Source organism: Telmatherina bonti (genome assembly GCF_933228915.1).
Source record: "Telmatherina bonti genome assembly, chromosome: 5".
Lineage (NCBI taxonomy): Eukaryota > Metazoa > Chordata > Actinopteri > Atheriniformes > Telmatherinidae > Telmatherina > Telmatherina bonti.
The window spans coordinates 32,641,763-32,669,044 of NC_136623.1; the positions used below are offsets into that span (position 1 = coordinate 32,641,763).

The 27,282-nt window shown below is 40.8% G+C and overlaps 3 protein-coding genes across 3 annotated transcripts; all 3 read right to left on the bottom strand.

Moving 5' to 3' along the window:
• Window positions 1–1,508: 1,508 nt before the first annotated feature.
• Window positions 1,509–7,153, bottom strand: prdm13 (PR domain containing 13; the record flags this gene model as incomplete). The annotated part of the gene is made up of 4 exons (XM_079240225.1): window positions 1,509–2,989; window positions 5,356–5,476; window positions 5,623–5,754; window positions 6,986–7,153. The coding sequence occupies 4 exons, from the start codon at window positions 7,151–7,153 to the stop codon at window positions 1,509–1,511; spliced, it is 1,902 nt and encodes a 633-aa protein (XP_079096351.1).
• Window positions 7,154–12,800: 5,647 nt separating this feature from the next.
• Window positions 12,801–26,887, bottom strand: LOC306756536 (glial fibrillary acidic protein). The gene is made up of 15 exons (XM_079241300.1): window positions 26,774–26,887; window positions 25,472–25,631; window positions 24,665–24,848; window positions 18,532–18,599; window positions 17,311–17,564; window positions 17,033–17,192; window positions 16,779–16,928; window positions 16,304–16,423; window positions 16,123–16,218; window positions 15,903–16,037; window positions 15,702–15,812; window positions 15,507–15,617; window positions 15,260–15,384; window positions 15,082–15,172; window positions 12,801–13,085 (listed from the first exon to the last, which is right to left on the bottom strand). The coding sequence occupies exons 3-15, from the start codon at window positions 24,759–24,761 to the stop codon at window positions 13,071–13,073; spliced, it is 1,533 nt and encodes a 510-aa protein (XP_079097426.1). The 5' UTR covers window positions 24,762–24,848; window positions 25,472–25,631; window positions 26,774–26,887; the 3' UTR covers window positions 12,801–13,070.
• tstd3 (thiosulfate sulfurtransferase like domain containing 3) lies at window positions 25,468–26,926 on the bottom strand (the record flags this gene model as incomplete). The annotated part of the gene is made up of 3 exons (XM_079241165.1): window positions 25,468–25,631; window positions 26,539–26,706; window positions 26,797–26,926. 3 exons carry the CDS (start codon window positions 26,924–26,926, stop codon window positions 25,468–25,470), a joined length of 462 nt encoding a protein of 153 aa, XP_079097291.1.
• Window positions 26,927–27,282: the final 356 nt, after the last annotated feature.

Below are 27,282 nucleotides of genomic sequence, written 5' to 3' on the forward strand. Positions count from 1 at the left end.
CTGTGTTTGATATATTTTCCAAGATCTTTAAATATCCTTTCATTAACAAAAAAAATGCTGTTTAAATAGCTGCAACTGCGGCTGCAAAGTCTGATAATACTACAGAAGTGCATCTAAGCTCAAAGATTTTCTATTTTAAAGAATTTTATTTTATTTGCAACATACTCACATCTGCACATTTTCTGCTTCGAATTCACCTTAAGACACTTCTAAAGTCATATCAGGCAAAATAAGGCATATATATATATATATATATATATATATATATATATATATATATATATATATATATATATATATATATATACATATATATATACATACATACATATATATATATATATATATATATATATATATATATATATATATATATATATATATATATATATATATATATATATATATATATATATATATAGTGTGGGTGTGTGACTTCTTAAAAAATATCCCAAGCAATTTTAAATTAAATTTATTCAAAAACCAACCACTTAATTAACAGCAGAATATTGCCTTCTTCGACAACATCAATTATAAACACAGGTATACAACACGTTTCCACTGAAATGTGAAATATCATTTTTTACAGTTTCTTTACATACCTGCAATCAATACTTTTTTTTTTCTTTCTCTTCTAATAATTCCTTAAATAAAAACAGGAAGCTGTTTGCTGCAGCCGCCTCGGCCAGAAAGTGCAAATTTAAGTACAAGTCTTATCCGTGAGGAGGGGAGGGAAAAAAAGATTGATTACAGGAATCATTTTGCAGCTGTTCTGTAAAGATGAAATGCCTGTTTCTGTATTTTAAAGTGCTACTGACAGTTCAGAAAGAAATGATGAAATGTATTCATAATGAAAAAAGGAATTGTGTTCTCGTGACGCGCATTGTTTCTCTGAATATTCAGACTGGAGGAATGATGCTCTAAGTGCTGTCTTTTTGTTTTGTTTTGTTTTTCTTTTCTTCGCGGATCAGGAGTTTCTGTTGTTGGTAGCCTTTACAAGCATAAATGCTTTCGAGGGGAAACATTTTACAAAGATGGTGAAAGATGAGCTTGTTTACTTGCATAAAAATAAAATTTTAAAAAAAAACATTTTTTTCTCAGTTTGCATAAAACAGATATGAGATGATGATGCTTTCAGTTTGGCATGAATGAAAACGTCTGCAGCAGAAAGCAGACTTTCAGGTATTTCATTATTTTTTTAAAGAACAATAAACAGAATTTCTGGTTTATGTTTTACTGTCTTAAACTGGCCTCGTTTTTTTTTTTGTTTTTTTTTGTTTTTTTTGTTTTTTTTAAAGTCTTAATAATATCATTGGGGGGGGCAAAATGGCGGCAAAACAGCAATATTTTCTCTGCACATGATTGGTTCTTCCTCTCCACTTTGGTGGTATTTTCAGACGCCTTTTAATGGTGAAAATAAACGTTAAATAAATCGTAAAACTTCATACAAGACTTAAAGGACGCATTTTTTTCTGTTTACAAACTTTTAAATGGGGCATTTGAACGTCTCAGTCGTTGTTTTTGCTCGACTCTTGGTCGCTCTGGTCGTCCGTGAAGCACACGTCCACCTCGCTGTCATTGTCACTCTTTTGCTCCGCGTCCTCAAACAGGCCCCCCGGTTTGTGGTCCAGTTTCTTCACAGTCTGTCCGGGGTGTCTGGACTTGACGTGGCGCTCCAGGTCCCGCCTCCGCACCAGCACCTTCCCGCAGAAGTCGCACCTGTACGGCGTGTTTCCCTCGGCGTGGAGCCGGATGTGTTTGTTCAGGTTGCTGGGATCCCCGAAAGGCCTGAAACACACCTTGCACTTGAGCGGCTTGTAACCCGTGTGAGTCCTCATGTGGATTTTCAGACCGTATTTCCGTGAGTACAGCTTGCCGCAGTACAGACACAGGTGTCCCTTCTTGGGTTTGCCGGAGCTGGTGTTGCTGGTGCTCCCTGCTGGGATGGAGTCCAGCCGCGTGCGGTTCTTCTCCGCGGCGATCTCTGACAACTGTTGCGTGTGCATCGCGATCTCCCGGTCAATGTTTGTGATTGAGCCCAGATCCTGGCTCAGGGAGGGCGCCCCAAAGTAGGACATGGATTCTGGGTACTTGAGGAGGTTGCCGAAGTGGAATTTGAGGGGATAGTATGGTGAGCTGTACAACAGCTCCCCGTTGTAAACCGTGAAGGGCATCAGAGGGATGTTGCAGTCTCCGCTGTAGCTCTTCACACCGTCGAAGTGGGGGAGCGAAAACCTTTCAAAGTGGAGTCCAGGGGGCATTTGGGGGTAACGAGTAGGGGACAGGCCGGGGTGCATCCTGCTCTCCACGTGCTTAAAAGCTGAAGTTTCCTCCATGTGAGGCAGCAGCGGGAAACCCCGGATTGCGTTTGTGCATGGCACCATTGAAGATGCGGAGTCCATGATGGCGGGCGCGCACTTTGGAGGGTGACTCCCGCCTCCGTTTAGACCCTCGTTTACGTTGCGGATCGGTTTCATGTTCCCTATGAGTTTGCTGAATCCGAGGCCGCTCAGCTTGCCGCTGGTCTCCTCTCTGGAGGGGTCTGCAGCCACTTTGGAGACGCCGGTGGGTCTGAAGGCGGAGCGCACGCCCGGGTGGAAGCCCATGCTGCTCAGCACTGAAGACGTGGCACCCAGGCTGAGGAGGTGTCCCTGGTTTCTGGCTGAGGCCACGCTCATGTCGAGGGCCCTGTCCTGCTCCTCAGGGCTGCTCTTCTTTGAGAGTTTGTTTAAGAATGGCGAGGAGGACACCGCTCTCCTGGCGGAGTCCGACACGGAGGAGCCGCTGTGACTGCTCCTTGGAGATGTGGAGGTGTTGGGGATGTCTCCGGATTTTGGTGACCTGCTGAAAGCCTCGGTGCCTCTGGCCTGTTCGCTGCTCACAAAGCCTCTCCCGTTGCTGAGGGCGCAGTGGAAGTGGACGTGGGCCTTCAGGGTGTTCGGGTATTTGAAGATTCTCCAGCAGTACCAGCAGATGTAGCGCTCCTCACCTGCAGACAGCATGGGATCAATGCCAGAAATGTGGATCATTAGATGACACATCAGAACGCCAAACTTGATTATATATTCAGATTTATACTTTATAATTTCTAAAAGAATAAATAAATGACTTTTTAGTTCGTTTCATTTAATTGTTTACAGGTTTGGAAAGCTACAAAATCAATCCCTGCTAAACAAAACCCACGCACAAAAGCATCACAGTGTAAAACCTGTAATATACCGACTGGTAATAATAATAATAATAATAACCATAATAATATATTATGTTAAACTGTTACCTATATAATAACCCATACAATGGGTTTTTCTTTTAAATCCAGTACTTGGATAACTTTTACTCCACAAAATGGTCATTTTTACCCAACTTTTGGGTAGAAAACACAACCCAATGTGCAGAGTCAAACTCATAACTCAACCCTGCTTTAGAATAACACAGCAATGGGTTCAGATTGGGTTATTTTCAACCCAGCAGTTTTTAGTGTGTAATAATAATAATAATAATAATAATAATAATAATAATAATAATAAATGTGAGACTGTTGTTCTTAAGAATGTGAATTATTGGACTGACGCCTCCACAAAAGAAAATCTGGATTTTTTTTTTTTTTTTTTTTTTTTTTTTACAATCTGGAAGTTGCATTCAGACCAAAAATGGTCCAGATCCCCCCTAAGATCTCCTGCCAAATGGTCCCAGAAACAGGGGAGGCCTTCTTAATGGCCCCCAGTTGAGTGCTCAGAGGATAATGTAGATGTAATGATTTTGTAATCCTCATACAGGCCATTGTCTCTGATCACCATCAAAAAAAAGGGCAAACGCCCAGCCCAATCTGGCGCTGTGAAGCCGAAGCATTGAGCCCCTTTCCCCTCTCTCTGCGCTCTTTCCCGTGGAAGTGACAGCAGCTGTTGCTTGAAATCGCAAGTCTCCAGAAACAATGGCGCCGGCCCATCTGTTGGCGCCTAATAATAGGAGAGAGAGCGTATGTCCAGGAGCGCACACGGTGTGTTGGGCCGGAGAATCAGGCCAATATACACCCCACATAAAAGTTAGCATTCATTAGGCCACAATACCTTAACGCACCCACCTAATCCACCGTGAAGCACTTGTTTTCTGAATTATTTGCTTTTGAATACATGAATATTAACGACGCGCTGACATTCGTTAACCTCCATCTCGCTGATCCGCGTCCATTTCTGCTTTTAATTGCCTTTTTCTTCTATGTTTCAAGCACCATAATTATACTTTGTCACTGTCTTTTTCATCTTTTTTTTTTTTGCCTCCGCTGAAATCACATCAAGCTTTTTTTTTTCTCGTTTTTTACATCAATAAAATCAGAGACTCTTGCAGTTCTGAATGATATCCATAATCCAGAACCATCCGTCTATTAAAGGAATGTTTTCACCAAAGTATCTGTTGATAATCTTTCTTTTTAATAGGATTAACCTCTGCTGAGCTGCTGTTTAAACAGGATTAAGACGTTAATCCCCAAGCGCAAACGCAGATTTATCATTACAAACCCAAACAAATGGATTAAAAGTCTGAACACACAATCATGACAAACGAATAATCACATTAAAATGTAACATGCCCTCTAATTAATACTTAATGTTAAGCTTTGATACATTAATTTACCGCTATGTTTAGTCCATTTGTCAGTTTGATTAATGTTGCCTTATATATATATATATATATATATATATATATATATATATATATATATATATATATATATATATATATATATATATATATATATATATACAAGGCTGATTTATTTATTGACATGTTTTTACAAAGTGTTTCGTTAGTAAAATTTGATTTATTTAAAAGATTATTTAACATAGAACGAAAAAACTCAAACATCTTGTTGAAACGCTGAAACATGTCTCTTTTTTCATGCATCTGTCTCTTTGGTTCACTTTTTCGTTCTATGTTAAATCATCTTTTAAATAAAACAAATTTTACTAACGAAACACTTTGTAAAAACATGTCAATAAATAAATCAGCCTGGCAAAAGAAAATTCATTGATTCCCATTTCTGGACAATCAAGCAGGGGCATTATGGTTGTTGGCAGTGATGGATCTTTCCACATGTTGGCTCGGATATTTGTTCCATTAAATGGAGAAACACAAGCATTTTTCCAGCAGCCAGGTAGTCCACACTTTGTTAAATCGTTTAATTATCGACGTTATTATTCATTCATTTATTAATTTATTTTTCCAACAGCTCAATCCATTTCAGGGCCGCGGGATATTATTATTAAGTTATCAATATAAATCTAATGAGCTCTGCGTCATTAAATCATGCCATTGTTAAATTTTTCCTCAAATTCCCACAAACTTATATAATTTGTTTACCTTTTTCGTCGTGCGTGGGAGTGGCTGTGGTCGGGACGTCGTACCACTGGGCCAAGGTGTTGGAGTACCAGACACTGAGCTCCTCTCCAGCTGGGATTTCTCTCAGCACGCGGTAGAAAATCTCCAAAAAAAAAGAAGGGAAAAAAACACAAATGTTAATTGAAAAGTCCACATAAAATGATGGAACAATAAAAAGCGACGGAGAAGGACTTCCGTGGCCAGCAAAGCCTCCTGGGCTCGTATGGTTATAGTGGTGTGAAAAGTCACCTGTCCGCCAGGTAAGTCCGACACAGCTTCCAGGTTTTGCTCTTGGTTGTTTCTCGCGGCGCGGATGAACCCGATCCAGTCCGGCACGGGACAGCCGGACTCGTCCACGAACTCCCCGCGAACCAAGCGGATCTGGCCAGTAAAAGAAACATCCAAACACAAATGAGAAAACACGCAGCGAGCCTAAAACTCACTCCAAGTCAACTTCCAGAGCTGCTTCCCAATTTACACCCAGTCTTCCTCTGTTTACGATCTTATTTCATTCGTTTAATTACATTTTATTTAATATTATTTCTATCAAATATGTTGTGTACGTGACTGTATAGCTGCAGGGTGCGGAGGTGTTGCGGGGCCCCGCACGGCCGGCGCGCGCATAATGCCTCTTTATCCGCTCTGCTGATAATTTCCTAAAGAGAATGACACACGGGCCTAATTGAGTTGATATGGGAAACGAATTTGAGGAGTGTCAGAGCGTTTCTAAAATGTTCGAGGACATTAAAGCCAGAAGCGTGACATTTGACACAGAGATTGCACCTGATGATCCCCCTGTGGCCCCCTCGGGGGCCCGCATTTAGACGCATCAATCACCCCCCCGCTGACAGCTACAACAATAATACGCTGCACTTTTACTTCAGGAAATTCTTCATTTCTACATTATATTTTTCCAATTTAATTTAATTCTTCCATTAATATATGATCAATATTTTATTTGAGAAGAAAAGATTTATTAATTTATTTGAAAGTCTTGCAATTAAGAGCTTCAAATATTTTAACCATCCTTCCGCAGACCTGAAAAATATCAAATAAAATTGATTTTTTTTTTTTAATTTGGTTTTGCTTTTTTTAATGCATCTTCCTTGTTATTAATTTCTTCCGTGGCTCTAGGGCTGAGTCCCCGACCTCCCAGGCATCTTTCTGTGGCCGCTTTACATTAACATTAAACGGCTCGTGGAGATAACAGGCCCGCCAGGCAGAGAAATGTGAGGCTGAGGGCGCGCGGTGCCGCGCAGCGGACCGGACTCGCCCATTAGGCCGGTTAAGTAGAAGACAGACTGACAGACAAGTCGCCCACTAATAGAGTTCAATTATTTCTAACCTGACAGGCCAAAGCAATTAATTACAGCAGGCCTAATGAAGTTTGACAGTCTCGGCTTGTTAAAAGGAAAAAGGAAATAAAAATCTGAATCCATCCTGTTAATTATTTAATTTTGTTATAAAATAAAAAATAAATATCTTGATAGAAAAATGGGAAAATATCTAAAAAAAAAAAAAAGAATCACAAAAAGTCACTTAAAATCAACCATGTCAGTAATTTTAAAGCCCCATTTTTAAGATAAAGGCAACTTGTTCAGTTAGAGCTCACCTTTCTCTTCGGTCCAACTTCCTTTCGGTCCGATAAGTACTTCCCCAGTTTGAAGATGCCCGGTACTGGTCCGATCCGGAGCCCTGCTGGGATGCTGCAGTCCGCAAACACACTGACGGTGGTGGACGCCCGGGTGGGTTGCATGGCGTGGGGTGAGACCAGAACCATGAAGCCTGATGGAGACCAGTAGTATGAGAGAGCGCAGAGGGAAGGAGGAAGAGGATGAAGAGGAAGATAGAAGCGGTTGAGGACAGGCCGATATCCGCCCTCAGAGTGACGCGGCGGTGTGATGCTCTCCGGCTTTTCTAGTGACGGAGGACGGTAAGGTAGCCCCCCTACAGCCCCTCCACACACACACACACACACACACACACACACACACACACACACACACACACACACTAATCTCCAACTCAGGATGCAAGTGTGCGAGAAGAGGGGAGGGTGCTGCAGAGAGGTGATGCTGGTGAGGAGGAGAGGAGGGGACGCGCTCCTGAGTTTTCAGCGGAGTAGGTGTGTGTGTGTGTGTGTGTGTGTGTGTGTGTGTGTGTGTGTGTGTTAGTGAGTGTGAGAGAGTTGGGCTCTCCCAGCAGCTGTGTAGAGAGGGAATACGGGCCTGCCTGGTCACATGGAGACTTTCCCTCACCACACCGCATAATGAATTGCTCCAAAACGGTCAAGAGACACAAAGAGCCAGGCGACCTTCCCATCCCCGAAATCCAATTTGTCAAGGCCAGAGAAAAGAGCGCGCGGAATCAAAGGTCCAGAGCGGCCATTAATCCTCAGCATGTGGCTTTGTCCTCCAGACAGATCCGATATTTTAACTGACAAATCCACTGTATAATTTCTCCATAAATCCTCACCCTGCAGCATTCTTCCCTTTCAGTGCAGCTTTTTGGGAATCAGTGGCTACTTTAAATCTATTTGGTGGGCATTCTTCAGGCTCTGCGTACTTCAAAGGGTTTCTCTCTCCCTCCTCCTTTTTGTCTTGAGTTGAACAAAAGGAGCAGGAAAGTTTAGAGGACTTGTTAACTTCTATTGACTCTCGGCGTGTGCCGGGTTGAGATCAGGCAGGTACTGAAAAGAGAGAACCACCAGCAGGAGGAGAGAGACACACAGAGAAAAATAACATCTTCCCAGCACACATTTACACACACTACTTATAGTTTCCCTGTCCCGCATAAAGCAGAGATTTATTCTTGAGTTTAATTAAAGACCTAAAAGACCATAAGCAGAAAACATTCCATGTTTTTCTGTGCAGCATAAAGTAAATTATCTGGTGGGAAAACGGTAAAATCACAATCTTTCGTTTCATTTCCACCTTAAATTCATGACAAAAATAACTTTAACAGACTAAACAAACACAAACAACAGGTTTTTGGAAGAAAATACTGTTTGTCAACTGCATTTAATTTTAGGTCAGCTGACAAACGTCAGTGTTTAATCGATTCATTGCAGGCTTTGTGGCTTTAGCGCCTCGATTAATTCCTTAATTGACCAAATGATCGACAACGTTTGCAATTAGCCCGAAAAACACACAAAAATGAATAAATAAATAAATGAGAACATAAACAACCAAAAGCTACAATATATGATATATATCTATATTTATATATCCATCTATATATCTATATCTGTATCTATCTATCTATCTATCTATCTATCTATCTATCTATCTATATATATATATATATATATATATATATATATATATATATATATATATATATATATATATATATATATATATATATATATATATATATATATATATATATATGTATGTATATATATAAAATCTGGTTCGATTCCACTTGTTACTTCTGACTCACTGACAACTTACCCCCAGAGCTTTTGCCAAAGGTTATTTAAAAATGTACGATGGAGCTCTGTGGCTTTTTTTTTTTTTTTAGATCATTAAGGGTCTTGATTATAGGCTGATATGTCAGAGCTCAACCAGAAGGGATGAACAAGAACCTGTGGGTGACCAGTCCAGACCGTGACCATGTTGACCCCTGAACTGTCCACTGTGACCCCTCTCTGATCTGAATCAGAAACATGGATCGCAACTCACAATTTGAGGACAACAGTCTTCTGGAAGAGTCGCGTTGAATAAATAAATGATTAATATTAATTATTAATATTAATCATAAAATATGATTAATATTTTCTTATTGACCAAATCATGAAGCTCCTCCATATATGTGCAGATTAATGACTTTATATATATATATATATATATATATATATATATATATATATATATATATATATATATATATATATATATATGAAGGTCTCTGTTTTTGCTTTCTCGTTCTCGACCTATGGAGGAGATTGTTCGCTCGACACGCGAACAATCTCCTCCATAGGTCGCAATGTTGGGAGAAGGAGTTATTTATTAACGCCTCGGCATTTGCGACTGGTTCCCATCCCTTCCACCCCCGCGCGCTGCTTTTAAGTTCCGCACTTCTTCACAGTGAAACGAATTATTCTTGGAGTAAAGGGGGTGGTGAGAGTTGAGGATGGGGGGGCGGCTGGAGGAGAAAAGGAGGCGACGACGTTTCCTTTCTGTTTGCGGAGAAGTCGCTGGGGTAAATCCCAGCTCCACTGTGCGCTCTGAAGGCCTGAAGAGAAGTCAAAAGGCTCCGTGTCAGAGTGGAGGCAGTGTTGGGAGCAAATGGGATGGAAAATTAAATGAAATTAAATGGCCTGACCGGCGGTATTGTCCGTCCTCCTTTAAAAAAAAAAAAAGGAAGAAAAAAAAGACACATTAATTACATGGTTGGATCTTTTTCCTGGAACAATATTGTGAAGTCAGTCAAACAGCATTCCGCAAGTGCGCTTCTCTTAAATGAACTCCATCCATTTCATGAACTTAAATAACGACTTGAGAAGAATCGCAGCTTGAAAGAGGTGGGGGACGTTTTTATGTGCGGCTCTGTTGGCTCTTCCCAGCCTCCTTTAGGGGGGATTTTAACTGTCTAAACGATGGGGTTCTCTTGATTTAACTGGTTGGCCATTAAAGAGCCATGAATATAGAGGAACAACCTGTCTGCAGAGCAATGCCCCACCAGGGATCTCCATTCATGCTCCTTGACTGGGCTATACTTCAAGGGGGGGTGCCAAAGGTTCACCACCACCTCTCTTGGTTTGCTTCCAATGGCCTACCATTTAGGACCCCTCTGAGTTTAGAAGAAAACACATTTTTTATGTCGACCCATAAAGTTTCCTCGGCTCTATTCAAAAGAGCCAAATCACTGTCAGCAATGACGCCTATTTCTCATAGATTCCCACGTTAGAGAAATGACTTGATGTTTGTCTAAATCCATTTATTTCCCCCTCGTGTAAGTCAACACCTACCTCTCGCATTTATCCGGTCACGCTTCTTCTTTTCAATTGAAAAAGAAAAGGGAAAAACTTATAAGTCTTGGTGCTTTTTTTGCGGTTCAGCCTGCAGGATTATGAGCTTATTCTTTTCCAGGCCTTTCTAGGAGAGAAAGGGGGAGGGAGGAAACAAAGCTTGTCCTTGCTTCTTTGTTTTTTTCTTTTGGTTTGGTTGCTTTATCAAATGAAAAGAAAAACACAAGCACTCATATTTCAGGTGTTTCACTTTGTGAGAAACCCGGGGAAAGATGCAAGCTGCACCATGAGCAGACCAGCTGCCTGGATGCGGGTGGGACATTAGAGACGCGTTTGAATAGTAATTATGCTTGTATGGGACTCCCACCAGATGACATGATTGGGATTTTAACCCAGACTAATATTCAAAATCGCATTAGAGAGGAGACGAATAAACGGCAGCCGATTCAACGCTGTTCATGCGTGATTTCATTCAGAAAGCCTCCTTCTCTTCTCCCCCTTCCCCTCTTTGAATTGGGCTGCACCGTTCTTTTAGTATTCAACAAAGTTTTTCTGTTTTTTTTCTTCCTCTCCTTCACTTTAAACCCGCTTCATCTCGCATGAGGAGGCGCGGAGAAAGCCGTGTGAAGTTGCGTGAATTGATATGTTTCGGTGTACCTTATAAATTCATACCTTTTCTCACTCGAGCGCCTCAGAAAGAAAGTGTCACTCAGGCCGATTCTCTCTGCTGTCCAACGCATTTAGCAGGAGATCTATTAGAGGGGTTCATTCCTAAGCAAATGTATGCAGAAAGGGCTGCTCGTGAATGGAGCAGCGTGTCAGGCGACCCTAATTGGGATTTAGCCACCCAAAGCCGAACGCACAAAGTGACGGAGAAGCGCAGGTTTCAAAGAAAGTCGCAACTTTTGGCCCCTTCTTGGTGATTCTTCTCTTGGCTTTTAGTAAAAACAGGGACGTGTTTTTTTTCTCACAGGATGAAGGTGACTGACCCAGTTTGAGATGTGGGATGTTTCTGTGCTCACTAAAAGTGTTTAATGGCAAAGAGCACGTTTAAAGACATGTAGCTTTGACTTTTCCTGCAGTTCGGCTGAAAATGAGGAGATATTTGAGCTGCTTCTGCAGCGGGGAAGAGGGCTTGCAAATGTATGTGTTGGGAGTAAATGAAACCAGAATCAGTCACATCAAATTGGAGATGCTTTTCCTAAATGTTTCACTTAAACAAAAAGGAAGAAAATAATTTTTTTGTTTTATTATTTGACCGTGAATGCACCTTTATGCATTTTCAAAGCGCTTTTTGTCAACAATTGCTTTTTCCTTTGCAGCAATGTGAAGATGAAGCACCATGGAGAGCTCCGCTTACACACATACACACACATGCACAGCCACACACACACACACACACACGCACATACGCACGTCCCTTAATTATATCGATAAATACATGAAAGTGGCATTCAAGTCCTTGTATTGCGGTCTGAATTTACACATCCTTCAGCTTGGCTGCACTTTATTAATTCTTTTGAAAATGATAATATTAATAATCTAATATCATTTCATCCTGCGGCTCCTCATTATATCTGCGACTGACATTTGTGGCTTTAACTAATTGTGTCCCCAGAGTTCGGTGGGATGACCTGATGGAAATTATGTCCTAACATTTATTGTTTAATTTCCAGCGTAATAATCTTACAAATTATTTGCATAAGGCATGCAATAAGATGATGATTTAAGACATGTGTTTTCTAACCTCACAGACTTGTATCATTGTTTAATGGCACCGTATTTACATAAAAACTCCCATTGTTTGGCTTATATAAATGTTATGCTTTGCCAACAGCTTGATTTGGCCATGATGTGTGACATGTGAACAATAAAGGAATAAAAACCCAAACAAAAAGAAAGGTACATATTTGTCGAAGCATTTCTTTGTCCAGTAAGATTTGATGTTTTCATTCCTCTGTTCACTTAACAGTACTGGTTCTGCCTTTGAGTTTTTGTTACATTTCTCCACACTCTCCTGCTCCTGAGCAGGACACTAAGCATGTTTGGCATCTGTTGGCCAGATCCAATCCCTCCCAATCATCAGCAAGAGAAAAAGGTGTGGATGTGGATGGAATGAGGACAGGACACGGCTGCAAGCCGTCACTCTGTTGCAGTGCAGAATTTGACTGACTGATTTCTCAGCCCTCCAGAAAGTGTCAGAGCAAATGCCTCGACCCTCAGGTGTTTCTGGATATTTCCCTGTTCACTCACCACTTCCTCTCTGTTTTATATTCTCTTTTACGGAAAAGCAGCATTTATTTAAGCCAAACACTGGCAGCATTCTATGTTGTCTAACAAAACCCACAGAGAGGCATAAAGCAAGGTAATTGAATGCTGATAGCTTTATTTGTGGTAAATAGAAAAAAAGGGGGGAGTGTAAAGGCACACAAAAGTTTAGAGAGCAGGGTGAGTGTTTGTAGTGAATCATCCTTAAACTCTATGATCTGAAGCTTTCAGTCTGTAGCAAAGGGTCATTTGTGGCCTTCTTGTCCAGGCCAAAGGGCAAAGGTCAGCGCCCAGACATGAGGTTTGGTCAGTGCAAAGCGAAGAAGGGCGTGGAGGTTTAAGGGCAAGAGGAGGTCACCATGGAATTCATATCGCTTAATCCACATCCGGGTCATCTGCAGCACCACTAATGGTGTAGGTCTGTTCTTGATGGTCCATCTCCACAACATCGTCCTCATTTTTCACCGTTCTGTCAGGACATAAACATAAACAGAAAGAGCTCAATGCTCAGCACTAGGAGGGTGCACAGTTTGGACACTGTATCTAATTTAGTAAGATTTCCATGTAGCATTTTATGCATGAAACATTCTTTTCACTAGCTGCGTAGTCTCTTTGCCACCCACACCATCTTTGAATTATTATGCATTGACTAAAACAAATTAATTGTAAATCTTTTCAAAAGTTAAACATTTTCCCCCATTTTTATTATATATTTATATATATATATATATATATATATATATATATATATATATATATATATATATATATATATATATATATATATATGACCTGCAAAAATGGATTCCAGTGAATAATTTCTGTGTTAGGTTGGATATCACAAAAGCTAATGATGGTATGAGAGACACTGGATTTGACACTAAGGCATCACATTAATCCTAACCATCACAGAACCCTTAACACATCCCATCCTTTAATATATGAGACATCCTGTAAACATGAGTACAATCTTGTGTTGCATTGGACTGCAGTGGGTTCATGGGTGAGATTTTATTCTGCATTCTATGGTTGCATGAGGCTGTTAAAGGAAACTGCATTTAAAAGCATGGAAAAGATACCTTATGGTACCTTTACCTAATGAGCACTGTTCTTCTCTCCGTCAGCTCCACAGCCTGCTCTGCATAGGCCTCAATGTTGCCGTCATATCCATCAGATCCATATCCAATCCTGGCACCACCCATATCACCCCACCCTTCTTCACCTCCCCCCACCCCCCCACCCCCTGCACCACCTTTGATTCCACCCCCCATTGCAGCAGGACTTAGTCCATGGACTTTACTACCATTTCCATCTATTCCTCCACCAACCCCATAATCCTTCCCAACAGCACCATTACCTCTAGCAATCCCATTGCCAGTGCCAGCCCCACCCATGCTGCCTGCCAGTCCTGTGGTGCCCCCGCCTGTACCCACCCCAGTATTGCTGTCACCTATGCCCCCCGTGCAGATTCCCAAGTTTCCCATCTCACCAGGACCAGTACCTAAACCTCCCGTCCCAGTACTTAAACCTCCAGCTCCAGAGCTCAAACCTCCCGGACCAGTACCCACACCTCCAGGACCAGTGCCCACACCTCCAGGACCAGTACCCATCCCTCCTGGACCAGTATCTACACCTCCAAGACCAGTACCCACACCACCAAGACCAGAGCTCAAACCTCCAGGACCAGTACCCACACCTCCAGGACCAGTGCCCACACCTCCAGGACCAGTACCCATCCCTCCTGGACCAGTATCTACACCTCCAAGACCAGTACCCACACCACCAAGACCAGAGCTCAAACCTCCAGGACCAGTACCCACACCTCCAGGACCAGTACCTACACCTCCAGGACCAATACCAACACCTCCAGGACCAGTATCTACACCTCCAGGACCAGTACCCATCCCTCCAGGACCAGTACCCACACCTCCAGGACCAGTACCCACACCTCCAGGACCAGTACCCATCCCTCCAGGACCAGAACCCACATCCCCTGGACCAGAGCTCAAACCTCCAGGACCAGTACCTACACCTCCGGGACCAGTGCCTACACCTCCAGGACCAGTGCCTACACCTCCAGGACCAGTTCCCACACCTCCAGGACCAGTACCGGGAGCGACACTTCCAGAAGTCAAACCACCAACCCCAGCACCATTAATTCCTCCTGCTGCTCCACTGACCCCACCAGTGCCCACAGCCCCTGCACTTGCTCCAACACCTCCAGCAGCTCCCATTTCACGACCACCAGTCATGCCTACTCCACCAGCCCTCCCAGTAGTTCCCTTCCAGTCACTAGTACCTTCAGCCCCTGTTCTATCACCCAAATCTCCAACACCAGCCCCTGCTGCCATGCCTCCTGCAGCCACGTCCCCACTCATTCCTACACTACCCCTCATGCCACCAACTCCCCCTCCGCCACCTCCCATCAGTCCGCTACCCATTCCTCCCACTCCACCGAGGCTCACCCCAGCACTAATGGCGCTTGTGCTACAGCTGGTAAGAGACAAGGTTTGCATCATGCCAGAGAGTCGCAGGTCTTCCCCTTCAATCAATTTCCTGCAAAGACAGACAACAAACTACTTATTTGACTCATTTCACACATTATTTCAAACCATGACGAAACTCTGGTTGTCGTTCACCTACCTGTAGGTCGTGATCTCGATCTCCAGAGCCATCTTAACATTCAGAAGCTCCTGGTATTTACGCAGGTGCAGCGCAATTTTCTCCTTGGTGGATTTCAGCTCCAGCTGCAGGGCTTCAATTCTAGCCTATTAGGTCATGAAATAGCTGTTATCGTGGCAGCCTTGTGTCTGCATTTACGAGCACATGTCCAGGACTGACTCTGTTGTGATCAGGTGTGCATCCTGCGACAACATGAGCCGACTTTTACCTGCAGCTCTTCCAGTTCCTTCCTGTACTTTTCCTGCATCTCTCGAATCTGAGCTTCAAGAGCTTCATTTCTTGTCCTCAGGGAGTCCATGTCGCGTTCTTTATTTTGGATCTGGTGGCATTTTGTCATTGTTATATGATTTTATTTATTTCTACATAGTTTTGTCATTCCTTGATTTCCATTTTTGATACTCACATCTTTTTTGGCGCCTGCTATTGCGTCTCTAAAGCCTCGAACTTTATCAACATGCTTCGACGTCTTTTGGGTCAAATCTTCAAATTTGTTTTTATACCATGAATCCATTTCCTAATGATGATTAACATAAACATGTCACAGACCAAGCTCAGAAGACTTGACTGTTTATTTATTTATTTATTGTGTCTTGTTACTTTTTACCTGGAGATTTTTAGCTGCGATGTCGTCGTACTGGGTTTGGATTTGTTTCAAAGCCCCAGCCAGATCTGGCAGAGTGAATGCACTCTGAGCTGAGACATGAGCTGCATAGATCTGCTTCATGAGCTCCTCGATTTCCTACACAAGAAGAAGAGGCACTCAGGAATCAGCCAAACGAGAGACGATCTGAAGATGAAGTTCCTGCACAAACATGTTTATCCACCTGCTGATGGATCCGTTTTAGGAATTCAATTTCAACCTCCAGCTGCTCCAGCTTCTTCTCCAGCACAATGCGGGAGGAGGTGGCTTTGTCAACATCCTGAAAAATCAGCATTACGTATGTTTAGAACTGACTGTTTCTTGACTGTCTCTTACAGATGTTAGATAATTAACGTGGCACCCACTGGACGGAAGGCTTCAATGTCTAATTCAGCCTTCTTTCTCAGCTCCACCGCCTCCTCGTATTTGAGTTTGATTGCCACCAGTTGAGCAGCTGTGGACTCCTTAGCAGCCAAGGAAAGGTCCTGAAACCAGGAAACCAGAAGTAATATCCTTGTCTTTTAGATCTGAAGGTGAGCGCAAGGATGTGTGGAAAATGTGGATCAGTCTTTTTTTTTTTGTGTGTCTGAAAATGCATAATCAAGTCATCTCATCTGTGCATAAAACAACGCTGATGACAGCTGTGCTCCACGACACTAAAGCACAGCCACGCACCTCTCTATTTGCCTGCCAGAAATAAGGCTGTAACCAGGTAAAGAACCTTGAAAACACCAAGTTGACGTCTTGTATCTTTCCATGGGTAGACCTTTTGCAGATCAGTGAGGTGTAAAACTTCATGCTCTATTGAGTGTCTGAAGAGAGAAAAACATTCTGCCTCACCCGCTGAACTCTCATCTGCTCTGCAATCTTTCTCAGCTCCTTCAGCTGCTCTTCGTAAATCAGGCGCAGACCCGACGGCTTCTCAAACCGGTTCTGGTAGGCCTCAATCTCTGCTTCAAGTAACGTGTTCTGTTGCTCAAGCGATCGGACCTGCAAGCATACAGAAATCTTGCCTGAGCAGAAAACCACATTATTCTTCCCTTGCATGAGCTCTGGAGATGAAAACATGGCCGATGATGTTCAACGTGTTTAACCTTGTCAATGTAAACAGCCAGCCGGTCATTGAGGACAATCATCTCCTGTCTCTCGGTGGTGCGGGTGCTCAGGAACTCCTGGTTCTCAGCTGCAGCTGCATCCAAGTCCATGGCAGGTTCTCCACTTGGACCAACACACACCATGGCTCCTGCACTCATACTGGAAACACACTCTTACTAATCAGCCTGGGAGCCACAGGGACCAAATTATTAATCAAGAGGACAAGTACATCCAAACAAAACACAACATTCTGTCTTTTGTGTCTTCATATACTTACCCGACTCCAGACACGCGAGACCTGCGTGCAGCAGAGACGGTCCTCCGTCCCACCGAGTCCACACACATTCTTCCAGCCCCAGCTCTGGCAGAGTAGCCGGCCGAGGCGTTACGGGCATCTCTCCTGATGGGTGATGGGCTAGACACCCTGACCTGGTAGGTCGAGGTGCTGCTGTCCTCAAAGTGACGGCGGTAAGATGAAATCCTCTCTGGGCTGCGACTCATTGCAGCTGGAATTGTGTGCTCTCTGCTGGTCTGAAACAAAAACACTGAGACCGGACTTGTCAGGGGTTTACTGCAATTTTCTGCTTGGCTGCTGTCCTTTTCTACTCTCTCTGCCTCTCAGCCTCAACTCAGGTTTTATACCCCCCCATTGCCAGTCATGCTTCTTCACTGTATGACAACACCCAGCGCATGAGGCAACACCTGTGGAATCTCTAACCTCTGCACCAAAGCAGGCAGCCTAAATATCTATCAGCAGCTTGTGAGTAGAACCACGCTGGGAAAGTGGCCGATATCATCAGGGTCTCATCAGAACGCAGATTCTGATCATGCATTAACCTCCCTTTCATCAACATCCTTCTGTGTGGTATGGGCCTTCAGTATGTGTGCCGTCTGTGTCCAGCTCTGGAAAGACAAGCAGCCATCCAGACCCAGTCAGCCACTTCTGCCAGTAGGTGCAGCTCTGACGTGATCTGCTCTGATGGGATGAGGGACTTTAATTGAATGCAGAGCAGAAGCTAGAGGGTGACCTGATAAGGCTGCAGCCGCAGAGGAGCCCCGGCAAGATTTGACACAAATTAGTACTTATTAGTCTGGTCTGTTTTCAACATATTAAAACTCGACTGTGCTGAAAAAAAGGAAAGAAAATAGAATTAACTGCTTCAGAGGGGAAAAATAGGAGGTAGATGAGGAGGAAGGGGGGTAATTGTCTGGAGTTTACAGATGACATGGCACGGTGATCAGAGGGCGCGTAACAGTAGTGAGGCTGTTTCTTCTCTTACATGTTCAGGGTCAGTAAGCCGGGGGTCAGAAAGGCTGCAATTCAGCAGAAATATTGAATACCAGCAACATTTGTAAGAGCTAATCTCAATTTTAATAGATTTACATTAAACCACAGAATATCAGCTAAACATATCATAACAGATTAAAAAATCCAACGATACCAATATCATTTAACATATATACAATATAAGATCCAGTTATGGCTGCTGGTGTGTACCTGTGTGGGTAGATCGAGCCAGCAGCTATTCCTTCCTGTTGACTTCACATCTTGCAGCAGTGTGGGACCTTTGGAAAGAGATGGAATCTTTCAGTCATGTGAACAATCATCTCTCCATGAGAGCAGCTCCTTTCTTCACTTTGCAACTAAATAATGTTACACATCATTATGATATTTTCTATTTCAGGACATTTACGAGGCCTGGCTTCCATTGCAAACGCTCCTGTCTGACATGCTTCAGTTTAGTTTGCTTTTTCCTTCAAATATGAACTTAATTAGATATTAAGATTTAGCTGAGCTGATTTAAAATAAAAAGCAAATTTGAACAAATAAAATTAAGAAAATGTAACAAGACCAGAATATATACTTTCCCATTAAAAATCTGATTATTAGTGAATATTTACTTAAAAGCAAATAACAATGATAGGCGTGTGTTTACAGCTGCTGAGAGGGAAGCTCACTGTGCAGCCATATGTTTCATTCTAGAAATGGACCTGTTTTTTATGTATTTTATTAATATTTTAATAAGTATAGAAAATATTGATCCAACTCATTACATAACATTGTCTATGGTAAAATGAATTTTGATTAAATTATCATAAAAATAGCCCTTTTTTAACTATTTTTAAAACTCGACAGAAGAAACTTAAATTCACTTGTTATTTCTGATATCATTGATCTCGGGGTCAAGCGCTCCATTCATATAGTAAATGAAAAGTTTGGTAATCATTAAAAGGCTTAAATCCAAACACCTAATCTGTATGGTTGCTTTTATAGCTTTGTATTCAATGCCATTAGAAAGTATGAAAACAAAAAAAGCTAAATTAAACAACAATTTTATGTGAAAATGATCTAAAGTCCACCTAAAATCTCACAAAAGCAGCTCAATGCCTGGGAAGAAGACCCACACTGGAAAATTATTTGTGCCTAGTCCCATATCAAATCAATTAATACTCATCTCAATTTAATGCATTATAAATGGTTAATGGGGATATATGTTACACAATATACCAGACATCAGAATAACAAAAAATACCAGAAACATGTACAAAATGTGGAAAGTAAAGGAACATTTAATTGTTTATGGCAATGTGAAAAGATCCAATTATTATGGGAGGAGATAAGAGTAAAGATTAAAATGAATAATAAAAGAACAAACTGCACTGAACCTTCTTTCTGCAGGGTTAATATCCAGAAAAACACAACTTTAACAGAAGTGAAAGGCTGTTCATAGATATCAGCTTTCTTAACACCATAAAATGTATTGATGTGAAAAAGATCCACAGACCAGAAGTGACCCAGTGGATCAGACGTTAAAAAGCCTCTTGAAAGAATAACATATAAATTGAAGTGTAATTGACACGTTTGAGAGTACATAGAGACCTTTTATTGACTACGTTTAAAAGAAGGTAAGCTTTTTGCCTGAAGAAGAAGGTGAATGATCTGGATGGACCCTGTAGTTTCCATGCCTTTTTTTTTTTACTTGAGAAGCTCTTATAGAAATATTGTGTCTGGTTCAAAAAGAAGAGCGGTGTTGTTTGTTTGCCTCTGTTTTATGCTGGGATGTCTATAACTCTGAATCTAAACAGTGTATCTGATCCTCACTTATAAAAAAATAAAATAAAAATAAAATACATGTGAGGAAAAAATGGTATACAGTCAAATGTTTTCCCATCAGTTATGTGACAAATGAAGCAAAACCACACACAGATCATAGAGTGAAGCTTTACTTATATGACTACATAAAACATTAAATTAAATAGATCTTTGTTTCTGTTTAAAACTGAATAATTAATGCTGTTGTGTTTCAGAACGCAGATGTTTCCCAGCATGCTTTGAGGCAAGGCGTCCGTGGAAGTGTTAGTAAACCGCATGCAAACTCGTCACAGATGTGATCTGGTACGTCCTCATTAGTGTCATGCTTCTTGTTACAGTTGCCGTTGTGCAAGAAAGCATGTTGCACCGTCAGTAAAGTCATGTGCTTGGCTTGTAATTTGCCTGAGAGGCAGCACATCATAATGAACTTCTTACAGCAGGCAGAATTTTAAAGGTTAGAGTTGCACATGTGCAGCCATAAATCCTAGTAATCATCTTAGTGATTAAGATAATATTATAGAAAAATACCAGTATAGATTTTTCCTCTTGATGGAAAAATGTGAAATGAACCGTGTATTGTTGTCAGTGGTGAATTTATCTAATCAGTAAGTGGATATATTGCAATATTTTTCGGTAAAGTTACACGTAAAAACAAATATTACACTTGATTACAATTCTAACTTAATATATTTGTATATTTATGAGTCAAAAACCTGATTATTTGTTAAAGATTAACCTAAAATGTGATCTGGCATATCCCATACCTTCATGTTGTCTTTAAATTTAGTTAATTTTCTCACAATGTTTTACTGTCACTGAACATTACAAAGACAGAAAATATAGAAAAGTTTTCATAGAATCAACAAACTGAACCAGAAAGCTGGTTCTGTGCTCGGAGTAACTCTGGAGCCGCTGGAGCTGATTGTCCAAAGAAGAATGCTGCACAAGCTGATGAAGATGATGGAGGATTCTTCACACCCTCTCCACAGCACAGTGATGAAACAACAAAGTGTGTTCAGTGAGAGGCTTCTTCAGGTCCAATGTAAGACTGAAAGATACAGAAGATCATTCCTGCCAGCAGCCAGCAGCCTCCGGAACAAGACCTCCTCTAATTAATTATATACTACAATATTGAATTTCCCTTTGGGGATTAATAAAGTATTTTTCATTCATAAATATTAAGTAAAAAGCTCTGTTGGATTCTTTTTCTGTTGGATGACAGAGAGGTTTATCCTCCACAGCTACGCTTGTCCTCCTGACTGCGAGTGAATGGAAGTCTTCCATTAACCACGAGGAAAACCATGTTTAACATGAGCAGAAATAGTATCAATACGTCTGAGCCAGATTGTTTTACTCGTGCATCTGAAAAGTCACTTGGAGGTCAGATTCCTTTCACAGACGACGACTCAGAACCACCGAGCTGCCTCTCATTTCTGGGTTAAACACTGATAAAAATCTGCACCAAACTGAGCAGGACTGAATTATCGTGCGCTGCTCCTGTTTGAACTTTAAGATGAAGCTGTAAAAACTTCCGTAAGAGGGAATAAGGTTCACGGTGGAGGCTGCCGTGCTGTAGTAGAGGCGTTCTTCTCAGCTAAAAACAAACACATTCATTATCGCAGATGATGAAGGAGCCTGTTAATGTTCCCTGGAGGGTCAGTGGCAAATTCATACTGAGACACTGGCCATTAGACACGGCCCTGCAACACAGTAGATCATCTTAGTTCCAGCAGCTGTCACCTCAGCAAGCCTCTCTACACCTATTTATATCTGACATTAGCCAAATGAAAGTCCACGCAGGTCACTTTACTGGACCGAGCCAACATCTTTTTCACTAAGAAATAAAACACAAACTTTTTGTTTTTTAATCAAAACAATAACTTTATTTAATAAATTATTTTGGCAACAACTATGCTATTAAGCTATTTTGTATTTACAATGCAATGATGGCTAAAAATGGGTCAACATCATGCAGTGGAAGATATATCATCTCACAATCATACACGCGTATATTCATTTGCATAGATTGACTGGAAGTAAAATCTCCTGAACTTTCTCTACATCAGTACAGAAATGTAACAGGTTACATTTTTAAAATGGTTACAAGTTTAATTGTTTTCTGCCAAGAGAAATTTACAAGTCACTTCGAGTAAGGTTGCAGTTGATCTGGAGTTCACAGCAGCAGACATACATTTGTTGAGCCCTCTGGTTTTACTCTTTGGGAAAGCTTAGACCTTTAATCTCAACTTAAAAAAAAAAGCAAATAAAAAAAATGAAAATGTTCATAAAAATTGATATTACAAATTGTTACTGTCCAATTTCACGTAATAGAAAAAGAGAAATCCTTAAATTATACAGACAGTGACAAATTAAATGAAAACTGGGACCCCTGACCACAAAGAGGGAGTCTGACCTCTTTGTGATGCTTTTGGGACATTTTTCAGGTATGGTTTTTAGATTCCTGCATCCTGAAAGGAAAAAAAATCCTTACCAATAAATACATTGTCATTCTGAGACACAACTTTTATGTTTTAATTAAACATTTCTGTGGTTTAATTCAGTTTTGATTCAAACTTCTGAAATGGTTCTTCATAGAAATGTGCATCATTTCCATTAATTTGTAACGAACACATTCGGCCAGGGATCACCAGCTACAGCCCTCGTGGGCCACTGTCCCGTACGTTTTCCACATTTCTCTGCTGCAAAACACCTGGTTCAAATGAAAACATGCTCCATCAGCTTTTTGTCAAGTTCTGCCCTAGCCTTATAATGACCCAATATTTCAGTTTGGTGTGTTGAAGCAGGTCAACAGTGAAAACAGGTTCAGAGCTGGTGATCCCTGGGCTGTGCAGGCCGTATTACACGAGGCTCTAATAAAACATGCCTTATTACAAATAAAGAAATCCTAAAAAACATAATAACACGCCGTGTGATCTTGATAGAATATGAATAAAAAGATGACATGAGGTCATCATTATTCTTTTAAGCAGGTTGCGTTGAGTTCATTATATCTTGTTAGTAAGTCGTGGTTGTGTTTATGCTCCAGAAGCAGAAACACTGGATCAATCATAAGGTCGACAATATGAGTAATGTGTGATATGACAGAAGAGTTTCTCCATGTGCGTTTTTATCTCTTATAATGCTTAGTTTACAGTGTTGGTCCTGCATCCATAAACAGTAGGATGTGCTTAACTTGGTTTTATAACTGCTGTTGCAAAACACACCTTGCTGTTGTTTTGGCTGGTCACGCTTTTTGTGACATTTTGTCAGCCTCATAGGCATTAACTGCCCAGTCATATTTTAAAGAAATTGTGACATTTGTCTAGCATTACTCCTTTCATATTGCTGATGAACTGTGCATCATTGTCTATAAAACCTTAAAATATGACTTAGGCAATTATCCTATGAGGGTAATGATTCATAGCCCTCCGGTTACAAAAAGATCTGCTGGTGAAAACATATAAACATAAACTAAATGAGGGTGGAAAAGCTGGACAACCTTTTAAAAATCAATTTTAATGCTGTGAAGTTAACGTTTGTTTCTGTAAACTGCCTGTACTAAATGTTGCTCAGCTGATCCTACAGTGTTGTGGTGTCATTTTCTCAGCAGTGACACAGAAGTAAGAAGAAAAGTGCAGTGAGTTCAGCACACCTGAGATACCGGGTACATGTTGTGTTCATTGCGGGGTTCTTAAAGCAGGGAAAAGACGTACATGCACAAAGTTTGGTGCCAGTGGGGAGGTGACCAAAAACCCAGCAAGGAGGTGGCAAGCTTTACCAGTTGCAGACTCAGATAAAGGGTAAATACGTCAGCTTGTGAGAACTGCTGCAACAGCAGCTGAGGATGTGTGAGTTCAAGTGTCCTCATATAAACACAAGCTCACATGCAGACTTACAAAGAAAGAGAGCCATCACTGCACAGCGTCTGGTAATTTATCGAAGCTGGGTGACTTGTTGAGATCTGCCAGTTCACCCCAACTGGATGTGTTGACATGTCTACAAAGCGCTGCACCCAAGTCAAAGTTATTTTGATTCAACTCAGAGCACAGTGACGCCACATCAACCCTGTGCTGCGCCCTACTTGGCATGCACATACAACAAACAGACATGAATGGGTTTGGAAACAGGTTGCAGCTCCTTGTAAAAACCTCATAAATGGGTACTACACTGTACTTACAATATTACAATACACAGTGTGATGAGCATAATCCCAGCACAACCATCTCAAAGCCAACTCAGCCAAGTTTTATTTAGCTTTTTCTTTAACTGTTCAAACATTAAATGCCAAAAAATATAGATGAAATCATGACTAATGGCCCCAAAAGCAGAAAGGAAAGGGGTGAGTTATTTATTTTGATCAATATGAAAATGATCTGAATCATTTCCATAGGACTTCAGTGTCACCAGGTCTCAGCCTGGTTTAAGCCAATGGAAAATTTGGACAGACTGTTTTGGACAGCACTCTCCATCACCATCATCTAATGAGAAAATATCATTTGAAATAATATAATGCTTTCCTTTCAACAGAGTAACTTACAGAACTGATACCCAGGTGAACTGACAGGTATTCTGGCAGCATGTGGTTGCCAAATACCTGATGTTGGTTTTCGCTTTAATTTGTCCCATGTCTGCATCAGCTCTTTTCGGTTCCAGATTCCTTCAGTTACTTATTTTGTTCATGTTTCACCCAGTCTTGCCATCCACCAGGGTAATGCTGAACACTGAAATGAAGAGGAGAAAGTGAAGAAGGTCAACGAAGAGTTGCTCAAACAAAAGCACACCTATAAGAGTCAAATATTTTGGTTTTATGATTTTGGTTTTATTTTTAACAAAAAAAATAAATAAAATAAAATAAAATATATATATATATATTTATTATATATATATATATATATATATATATATATATATATATATATATATATATATATATATATATTTATTATATATATTATATATATATATATATATATATATATATATATATATATATATATATATATATATATATATATATATATATATATATATATATATATATATACACACACATATTTTTAAATGAAGCAACTTTATTCCACTTGTGGGTTAGATATCAATAATGTTATGTATACTCTTTCCAAAGAGCACTACACAGTGAGGTATTATGCAATGAAAAGGTAATAAACTCAATTTATAGAAACTGTAAAAATTGCCTCATATGCAACTATAGTCAAGTAACCTTTATTCAGACTGAAAAATAATTAACTTTTGCAACACAGAAGTTAAAGGGATGGGGGTGGGAGGCTTATGTCAATGTAATTAATAGTTTGGGGACTTTATCATTAGATCAGTCATGTCTCACTCTTTATATCCCAATGAAGTGGCTGTATCGAGTGCGGTCTTGCTTCTGATCCCCGCCAGACAAGTGAACACGATGTTATCTGTCTGCTGGGGCATTTCACCACCATACTTCTCTTTGAACTCCTCTGGATCGAGCTGGAGGGCAGTGTTCACTTGTCCCACTGTAAAATGAAAACAAGATCAACTTTTGAACATTAAATATCAATAGCTTTGAGTTTTTAGGGAGGCTGTTGATAACTCTTAACAATTTAACAACTGCAACATCTTTTTTTTTTTATTTTTCTTTGTTTGTTTGTCTTGTCCAGCATTTAAGCAGGCAAAATGATTTTCTGGATGCTGTGTTCTGCTGGGTAAATTTACTTTGCTAAGGGAAGCATCATAGATATAACGCTCCCCTTGATATTCTGGATTCTTATTTTATTTTTCTATTTATTTTGCATATTGTTTGTATGACAGAGTTTGTACTGCTGGACCGGGCCGGAGAGGACAGAAGAGGGGCAGAAAGAGAATCGAAAAGAAGAGAAAACAGATATACACCTGATAGAGAGAAAAAGAGAGAGAGAAAGAGAGAAAAATAAAGAATGAGAAAGAGAACAACCTACATACATTTGCATGTACATAAGCACACATTCATACACCTATGCACACCGGAGTCATGTTCCCCCTGTGGGAGGATGAACCCATCAACTATCAGGAAAACCTAGAACACCCAAGCTAAATCAGACACACAGAAATAAAACCAGCCGTTGTTAGTAAGTAAACTTGCAGGCGACTCAGTGACTGTGTCACATGCAGAACATGCAGACTGCAAAAGTGCAACATCATCTAGTCTAGGGAATATAGTCAGGGAAACTAGGGAGGTATGTTAAACATTTACTGTTAACAAAAGGAACAGTATGCATACATGTTTGGACACAATATGACATTAGAAAAATGTTTATTATTCTAAAAAAAAAAAAAAAAAATGACCACACTGTTGTGACCAATGTAGGTTATTTTATTTATCTGTATATTTTAAATGTTTTGCAACCCAACCAGTGCATGTTAAATAGATAGAGCAACACTCACAGGGAACATTAACCGAGCCGGGGATGAAGCCGTATTCCCTGAGCTCCCAGGGCTCGCGGACATCTATGACCACAGCTCTCGGGTCAGACAAAACCTGTTTCAGCTGCTCGTAACTCACATCTGTGGAGGGGGCTTTTGAACTGAACCTACGGAGCTGCAGCTCTGTGTCTGAAAGCAAAACAAACAGCATGCGTTACATTTACACAGCCTTCGTAATAACAAAACACCGACTCACTTCGTGCAACACACTTCTGAAACCTTGACGAGTGTTGACATAGTCGGACACACAGCTTCGTCCTCCAGGGACAGAAACCCCGGGCTGGACGGGACTTTTCCAGAAAAGTCGTGGGACGAAAGCAGTAACTCTCCAACACCTTCTAAGCGCCATGAGTTTTAGTTTATTTAAAGTCTGTTTTTTATTTATTTATACTTTTATAACACAAAACAGCAATTACGTAGTAACACGGTGTGCCACAATGACGCACGGCTAAAGATCCGTCTGCACATACGCGGAAGTACGACATCCCAGTAGGACAAAATACTCAAACGCAATTTCAAAAATTATTTTATTACCATAGCAACATAAATACACGATCAATTAAAATTAGATTGATTTCATTAATAATCTTTTTTTAAATCAATTAATTCATGTTATTTTGATTTTGATTTGATTTGATGAAACAACAAAGTGTGTTCAGTGAGAGGCTTCTTCAGGTCCGCTGTAAAACTGAAAAGATACAGAAG

Coding starts and splice junctions, on each gene's coding strand:
- LOC306756536 (XM_079241300.1), bottom strand. CDS start 24,761: ATGCAGACATGGGACAAATTAAAGCGAAAACCAACATCAGGTATTTGG. Junction 17,193..17,310: donor TCTCGCGTGTCTGGAGTCGG/GTAAGTATATGA, acceptor GTGTGTTTCCAG/TATGAGTGCAGGAGCCATGG. Junction 15,618..15,701: donor TAGCAGGCGCCAAAAAAGAT/GTGAGTATCAAA, acceptor AAATGCCACCAG/ATCCAAAATAAAGAACGCGA.